Source organism: Gossypium hirsutum, chromosome D12, assembly GCF_007990345.1.
Source record: "Gossypium hirsutum isolate 1008001.06 chromosome D12, Gossypium_hirsutum_v2.1, whole genome shotgun sequence".
Taxonomy (NCBI): domain Eukaryota; kingdom Viridiplantae; phylum Streptophyta; class Magnoliopsida; order Malvales; family Malvaceae; genus Gossypium; species Gossypium hirsutum.
Window position 1 is genome coordinate 51,719,292 of NC_053448.1, and position 9,275 is coordinate 51,728,566.

The 9,275-nt window shown below is 30.7% G+C and overlaps 1 protein-coding gene across 1 annotated transcript; it reads right to left on the reverse strand.

Moving 5' to 3' along the window:
• Positions 1 to 6,803: 6,803 nt before the first annotated feature.
• On the reverse strand, positions 6,804 to 7,265 carry LOC107943808 (DEAD-box ATP-dependent RNA helicase 35-like). The gene has a single exon (XM_016877629.2). It carries the CDS (start codon positions 7,263 to 7,265, stop codon positions 6,804 to 6,806), a length of 462 nt encoding a protein of 153 aa, XP_016733118.2.
• Positions 7,266 to 9,275: the final 2,010 nt, after the last annotated feature.

A 9,275-nucleotide genomic window follows, 5' to 3' on the forward strand; every position in this document is an offset into this window, starting at 1 on the left:
CCCTAAATAATAGGGAGCTAGGTTTTTTCTATTAAATTAATATTATTTGGCTTCTATCGATTCAATCATGTAACACCCCGAAAGTTGCTACAGTAAGAAAGTGAGATATTGTCCTTGATATAGTAAAATAAGGAAATAAAGTGACAAAAAGGGAAATTTTGAGTTATGTCAACAAAATATATTTAGGAAGTATATTATGATATATTAATTCAAGAAAGGACTAAATCACTGATTAAATGCTAAAGTTACATATTTTATGTAATTAATTTGGTTAATTTATGAGAATGCACCACTAATTTTGCCATATTTATTGAATTTTGTGCAGGAATGCAATTTGGGGCTAAATAGAAGAAAAAGGAAATAATTGGGCTAGATTGAAGAAAGAATCAAAGAAGGAGGGCCAAAGCAGAATTTTTCCAAGAATAATTAGCTGAAATTGTTGACTTAGTGGGAGATTATTTTGGGATATTTTTTTATATTATGGAATATTTTCCTTGATTTTCTATACTAGTTGGCTCTTAATTTAGCAAGGCCACTAGTATAAATAGAGGCTACATTTGTTCATTTTAATCATCAATTGAAATATCAAGCATTCATCTTTCAATACATTCTCTCTTTTCTCACAAATTTATTTGTTGTCTTTAGTTTCCTTTACTTTCAATTCCTAATTTTCCAGCTTGTTACCACTTAAACCATTTTCAATTTCCTTTTCAAACTTTCTTTCCATCTTCAGTAGCTAATTCACTTTATTACTTTATTTCACCACCAAAATTTCAGCCCCCCCAAATTAAATCACGCTTCCCATTCCTTTCATCTATTTTACCTTATTTAATTATTCCAATACCAACATGCCTCAAATCTTAGCCAACTAAACCCATTTTCAGCTTTAGGCCGGAATTAGCCTCGTCAAAACCCGTGAGTTACGAACCCGAGCGATTTAACTCCTAAATTCCAGTACTTATTATTTCTCCAGATTAAGAGTATGATTTTGTCAACTCACAAAGTCAGACCAACATTAAGTCAAAAAGACGTCATTTGATTTAGTGTGGTTAGACGTACAGTTGGAATTCCGAAAGGAACGTTTCTAATTGGTTTTCTGTGAACACATTGGCGTGCCAAGTAGAGATAGTTGTTTGGTTCCGTCAAGGGAAGTAGTAACCGGATTTAAATGTCCCACGCGGTTGAGGACATTGGTTCGAGCTAGGCTCTTCTAGAACGCAAAGCTGCCTGAGTTCTAAATCACGAACGTTTCGTGGTTGTTCAATCGGTAAGGGTTAGTTATTGGACGTTCCATAACTAATTTACACAAGGAAGAGTTGGTGTCTGAGGCGTCCTTGGTAGCTATAACTAGCTTATTGGATAGGAGGAGTTCATCAAATTTCGAGGATCGGTTCAAAGACGAGGAAAAATCTGTGCCTAAGGCTGAGCTTATTCTAATTAATTTTTCTTCAAACTTATTTAACTGCATTTTATTATTTCATTTTCAACTTTTACTTTTTACGCGTTTTATTTATTTATTTCAGGTTCCAGGTTTTCGATTTTATTCTCCCCCCTAATATCTTGGGCACGACAACTGCCCCGACATAAATCTGGTCAAGAGAGAAACAATTTGAAGTAAACCCAGTCTCTGAGGGATCGACCCTACTCCTTATACTGCTCAAATTGCAAACTAGGCGTAGGTTTATATTGGTGGACTCGACACCCATTAATCACAAAAGTGAGAAAAGTTTTGTGGCCCAAGAGTAAATACTCAAATTTTGAGGGGTTGAAGTGTAAATATGAAAAGTTAAAGAACCAATAGTGAAAATATTTTAAGGGTGGAAGGATCTAGAAACTAAGGAAAATGGATGAATTGGGACCAAATTGAATAAGTGAAAAAGTATGAGGGGTTAAATACCAATTTTACTAAAATTAGTGATGATTCAATGGAAGAATTTTGAAAGATCATAAAGGACAAAATGATCATCTAGCAAGAAATATATTTTGAAGAGTAATGATGATATTGGTGATATTTTAAATTAAATAAATAAATAAATATTAGTTTATTAATATTTTGATTTGATATTTATTTATATTTTATTAAATTTTACTTAGTATATAAGGAAAGAAAGATGAAGAATTCTCTTCATTTTTCCATGCTACTAACGTGAGAAGAAGAAAAGAAATAAAAAATTTCTTTTCTTTACAATTTGGTCCTTTTACAAAAAAAATCACCATTTTCACTTAGAAATCAAAAGAATTTCCATAGCCATCAAGAGAGAAAAATAATAAGGAGACTTTGGGGAGCTAGAATATCAAGTTAGATTCAAGAGAATAGAAGTTGGAGGAGAAAGAAAGTCAAGTTAAAGTTTGGTTTTAAGAGAATAATGTATGGATGTTAAGGTTTTATGTTATTTTTAAGTTTAGTAGTGATAGAAAAGCATAAAAATGGTGTTAAAGTAAAGATTTCTCATGAGAAAAATATTGTGTTTTTGACATGTTGATGAGGAGAGAAGTTGAGTAAGTGAATCAAGTGGTAGGAGAAAAGCAAAACAAGAGATTTTGATAGAAAAGAGGTAAGTACCCATGAACTTCCTTGTTATTTAAGGATTAAAATGTGATATTTGTAAAGTAAGTGGTAATTAAGTAATAAAAAATAAAAAATAGTATGAAATAATTTATTATGTGAAGTAGGAATTTATAGTAAACGCGTAATAGTTGGGTTATGTGCTAGCGAAAAATATACAAAGTATTAGATAAGTGAAATTATGGGAAAATGTGAAATTTTATGGAAATAAGGACTAAATTGAAAGACTTGAGAAATATATATGGTGGAAATAATACAAGTGATATACATAGAAATTTGATATGGAAAATGAGATAGTGGAATTAATTATATGAATTAAGTGAGATATGAAAGAAAATTTATTTAATATATGAATTTTGTAATCCAAACTGCAATTAATTCTTAAGTTGTGGAAATTAAGGGTTAAATCATAAATTTGGAAAAATTTATATTAGAAATAGAAAAGTGAAGTGCATAACACTTAGAATGAGAAAATTTGATAATGAATTTTGGAATATTAATAAGTATTGAATTATGTTATATGTGTTATTAAAAGTAAAATATATTGCTACATGAAATATTGTGCTAATGAATAAATTACAAAATATATAAAAGTGATATGTGAAATGCATGATAAGGATTATTAATGAATTATAGATGAATATCGAATTTAGAAATATATTAGATGTATTAAAGATAGTGAAGATATAAGTATACGGATTATTGGTACAAGGATTAAATTGTAAAGTATGTAAAAGCATTATGTGAAAAGTGTAAAAGTGATATGTGTGCATGACATAATTTGCCCAAGTAGATGAGATTAGAACTACTAGGATATTAGTGGCATGTCATTAAGGGGCCCTAGCGCGCTCTCAGATTATTAGCACATTAGTGTTATCCGTTTAGCACATTTGTGCTCTTTGTATAGCACTTTAGTGCTCTCTATTTAATAGTGCATAATAATGCACCTCTGTATCAGTTCCGTATATCATAAGTATTCTATTTAGTGTACTGGGCCTCTGCTAAAAAGGTAAACAATTTTCATTACAAGGTAAAGGTTTATCTTCGATTCATGTTTCAAATATTGAATTAGTAAAGTGAAGATGTAAGTAATTTGAATGTATTTGAGGAAGTACAAGAAAGACAATGTCAAGTAAGTTAAATATGTAAAAATAAATTGTGAAAGAAATAGTGAGGAAATTATGAAAATTTACACTAAATGGTGAAATATGATACATGTATAAAAAGAGTAGTAATTTTTATAGGTTGATTTGAGGACTTAATGACTAAATTGTGAAATAAGTAAAAAGTTACAAATGAATATGATAAATAAACAAAGAAATGAGATATTGGGAATTAAGAAATTTAATAGAATTTGAATATCATCTGTACTTACAAAGTCTTCACCAGCTTAACGCGTTTATTTTCAACGCGTAGGTACAGTGATTTTGAAGAGTTGTAGTTGAGGTTGTGAGCATCCATCTCATCACATCTCCAAGTGCCAAGAGGGTATGTTTCAAAATTTTGAATAGAATGACATGTACCTAGGAAGATCAAGTGTGTTCCAAGTAGTAGGGACTAAAATATAAGTTAATTTAGTGAAAAAAAAATTTAATGTTCAAATATATTAGTGATTAGCCAAAATCACTTTGGCACTAAATGTAATATTCCTATACCAGGTTCTTTGGGTCGAACTGGGTATAGGGGTTTTACAAATCAAGATTCTCCCAACTCTCACTATAAATAGATAGTACTAGTAGGCTTCAAATCACACCTCGGAAAAGAGAGAAACACAAGTCTCTCAAGTCTTCAATATTGTTATTTTGCCAAAAAGCAGTCAAAATTTATTTTCTAGAATAAATTTTATTTTTTGAGAATTGTAATTCTATCGGTTTATATTTGAGAGAAAGTTTTACTTTCCCAATGAAAGTAAAGTAAATAATTTATGGTTTTGTGTTTGATTCGAATTTGTTCGAGCCCACACTCGAAATAGTTCGTAGTACGAGAATAGAAAAGAAGGTCGTTCAATTGAAAGCTGGAAACGACAAGGATCCATCTAGCCCAAAACATAGATGCAATTTCAAGAAAAGTTTATTATTATAAATATCACAAACTGACTCGATATTCAAAATTTTATTTTTTTGCTGTGCAAGAAAACTGTTTTTGAACCAAATTTTTTTCCAAAAAAGAGGGTCAAAGAGAATGAAAAGAAACCAGTGAAGTGCTTATTATGTTATGGTACGCATAGGATGCGGGACTGTCCAGAGCGACCTAAGCTGTCTGCGGTCCATAGAGAAGATGAAGTAGAGCTAGAGAGTGAGGATTTAAAGCTTGAGTCAATGATACTCGATTTTGTCAAAGTGAAGAGGGATCACAAGCAAAATGAGTTGATGTTTGTGGACATCGACATCGCATGCCATAAAAAGAGTGCTCTTGTTGATACGGGGCATCAAAATTTTTCATATGAGAGAAGGTCATAGGTAAACCTGGTCTCTCGGTTAGCAAATCGTCTACAAAGATCAATACTGCAAATTCCAAATACGTCTCAACCGTGGGAGTAGCACAAGAAGTTAAGGTACAAATTAGGGATTGGAAAAACAATGATAACTTTGAGGTAATTCACTTAGATGATTACAAATTTGTTATTGGTTTAAATTTCCTTGACAAGATTAAGGACACGTTTGGTTCGCTGTAATGGAATAGAGGTGTAATGGAATAGAGGTGTAATAGAATAGATGCGTAATGGAATAGAGGCGTAATAGGTAATTCTTTTATTTCGTTGAATGGAATGGAATATAGGCGTAATGGTATTCTTGTGTTTGGTTGAATGTAATAGAGGTGTAATAGCATAAGGAAAAAAACTGAAATGACTAAAATACCCTTTGCAGAATTTTTGTTAGGTAGATGATTATTGTTATTGTTAGTAAATTTTAATAAGATTATTAATATAAATAATAAATAATTTAATCATATTTTAACATAATTATTATTAAATATAATTTAATAAAAATATATAATTTAATAAAATTCTTAATAATAAATATTCTTATATGAATTTACTAAAATCATAATATATAATACTATAAAATATAATTCAAAATAAGTATTATTAAATATAATTTAATAAAAATATATAATTTAATAAAATTCTTAATAATAAATATTCTTTTATGAATTTACTAAAATCATAATATATAATACTATAAAATAAAATTTAATTAGTTTTTATTAAATATAATTTAATAAAAATATATAATTTAATAAAATTCTTAATAATAAATATTCTTATATGAATTTACTAAAATCATAATATATAATACTATAAAATATAATTTAATTAGTTTTATTAAATATAATTTAATAAAAATATATAATTTAATAAAATTTTTTAGTAATAAATATTCATATATGAATTTGTATAATTTAAAATAATTATTATTAAATATAATTTAATAATAATATATAATTTCATAAAATTCTTACTAATAAATTTTCTTATACGAATTTGTATAATTTAAAATAATTATTATTAAATATAATTTAATAATAATATATAATTTCATAAAATTCTTACTAACAAATTTTCTTATATGAATTTTCTAAAATCATAATATAACTTGATAATCTGCATAAACATAATTAACTTATATTAACAAAAGGTTAGATCAAAATGAAATTCTACATCATAATCCATATGTTATATGGTTTTACAACATCAAAAAGTTTGAACATTGATTTTTAATGGTCAGAAAGAAATCTTCTGACCCATTCAGTTCATTTTAAAGGACTTTCCAAGTTTCAATGCTCAAGTAATTTACAATCTTGAGAACCCTATGTCAAGAGTGACAATGAGTTGAATTTAAGATTTTTCCCCTATTTCACCTTCTCTTTATCCCTTACACTACCGGCCAATGGAAATTATATCCTTTTTGCCTGACTATAGGCTTCATTTAAATTTCAATTCATAGATCACTATGCTAGAACATAAAGATAATCCTTAAAAAATAAAAACAAACTGGAGGCAAAGTATCCCAAAACAAAAATCTCAATGATGAGATGTAAAAAAATTACTAAACAAACAAGAAGGCACATGACATGATTCTATTTTCGCCATAATTGAACGTAGATTAATTCACGTCAAAGAAAGAAACACAATTTGCATTACGGCCCCACAACTCAAAATGCAAATGGGCTTCATTCCTACATTCTTTATGTTTGATATAAACCAAAACGAATTCAAAGCACTTACAAACATAAATCAAGTTTCTCCTCTGTAACCACCAGACCCAAAATAATCCATTCTGGAATTTGCAATAGCCATGCTTTTCTGATGCTCTAACTTGGGGCAATCTTGGATACGATGGCCCAATCCACCACAATAAGCACATCCCTTTACGCCACTTGCATTGGTGATTGCATCCACATCTTCCATTAGATCACTGAGCTCAGCTAAGACGGGCGGGATCCTCTGTTTGGCTTCTTGCAATAGGTGTTTCAAATCAAGCAGGGTTGTCTCACTTTGATTCTTGTTTATAAATATGGTTGCAATTCCCGTTTTACCATATCTTCCTATTCGTCCTATTCTGTGGACATAGTTTTCAATTTCTGCAGGCATATCATAATTGATCACGTGTTGAATATCAGGAAAATCCAAACCTTTAGATGCAACATCAGTTGCAACTAACACATCCTTCTTGCCTTGGATTCTCTGTTGCTGCATTCAGTTCATTTTAACATTTTGGGTCGTTCTATCCATCAGAATCTCATGTTTGCCACCTTTTTGGTGACAAGGTTAGGTGATTGATCCTTCCTACCGCTACTATGACTTGAGAAGAGTTCAGGGACAACATGAAACTGGAAAAAGATCATCAATACAAACTACTACAACAACAATAAAATTTTTATTGCAATTCCACCCAAAGTATAATACCAGTTGAAGTAGCTATCGAAGATCCATTAGATTGTTCAGGTTGCCAAAATGATTAGGACATGGTCAAGCAACATGGCCTAGTGCCTCCATAATAACATAAAAGCAGCAGCTCGGCTGGTGCAATTACAATATCCTATCTTATCAGTAATTTCTATTGCTATTAAAGTTTCAACCACAAACAATATCATATATGTGATGTGTAACATTTCATAATATCTGTGACTAATACCTGAACTAAAATTCCTCAAGCAACAAGCTAGGAGTGAAAACTCAGTACGTGGAATATAAGCTCCATGATAAAGCTTTGTAATTTTCAATTAAACCTATATTTCCTGGTAAAGTATATGAGATCACATATACTAATTTTCAATCAAACCCCAATATTAAGGGACTGCTTCAACGAGACAAGGATGTAGACAATGAGCATTAGCATATATACGAATGTAATTAGAAAATAGACTTTGGTCTCCCCTGCAACAACTCTTTTTTTTAAGCAACATCAACGAATGAGCATCAAGGTGGTTTTTTTTCATAAGAAAATGTAATTAGAAGGGAGAAGAGATTTACAAATACAAATATTAAACCTCATATCATCAATTTGAAACCTACAAATTGGCATTAGCATATTTTTGGATTATCCTTGGACTTGCAGAAAATAGTTGATAAATTCCCCCAATGTGGATGTAATTTGACGAATTTATAAAGGGATACCCTCAGTTCCTAGTTCTCATCTTTCTTTGCTCAATACATACAAGTTGAGGCATTCATTTTATAAATTGATGATCCAAGTAGTCCAGTCTTTCATTTGAATACAATACAACAGCTGTATATATGCATGTGTGTTGTGCAAGTGTATAGATTGAAATATAGCATAGCATTAGCTCTTAATAAACCACTCCCATTTTAGGTGGAACTGTGTAGACCTCTACCGCACTCGTTGCCCAGCATTTACTCAGAGGATGTTCTCTCTTCTTTTATCCCTTTATTCTATTCCTTTTTAAAGGTGGTTTTTTTCATAAGAAAATGTAATTAGAAGGGAGAAGAGATTTACAAATACAAATATTAAACCTCATATCAGCAAATACAGATTCGAAGGTTAGGGCAGACAAGGTTAGGGAGAAGAGATTCAATTTCTACAAATGTTGAATCTTTCGTCATAAAAAAACATAAAAGGGAAAACATGTTGAAAGAATGTTAGGGCAGACAATGTTTACCTTGATTGAATTGGGATTCACTGCATTTGAAGTCACTGCATTTGAAGATAACTGGCAGACAATGTCAAGAGACTTTCCTACTCACTGCATTTAAAGAAAATAATCTGTTCTTGGTCGACAAAACAATCGAAAGCAAGAAATTAAACAGGAATAGAAATGAAAGTGAAACAGAAATAGAAATCGGGAGCTTCTGTTTGATGTTGGGAGGGAAAGGCTAGAGATGGCTCTTGTATTGGGAGGGTGAAACAAGGCAAATGAGGTTAAATAGAGCTAATCGTGACTTTTGGAAGGGAATAGAAAACACCCCAAAGCAGGAATACAGACGTAATGTAATAGACCCGTAATAGGGCATTACACTCAACCAAACGCATGCATAAGTGGGGCCCACAGAATAGGGGTGTAATGGCATACCAAAAATAGTGTAATGCTCTATTGGTTTCTTTTTTCAATTGTATATGTATCTTAGATACTTGCCAACGATAATGTGTTGTGTCGGTGAGTCGTGATAAGAAAGGTGGAACCAAAGTATTATCGGCAATCCAGTTAGTCCATTTACACCACAATTGAGCTATAAGAAACTCAACCA

What these genes read in the sequence shown, in the direction of transcription:
- LOC107943808 (XM_016877629.2), bottom strand. Translation starts at nt 7,265, where the DNA reads ATGCAGCAACAGAGAATCCAAGGCAAGAAGGATGTGTTAGTTGCAACT.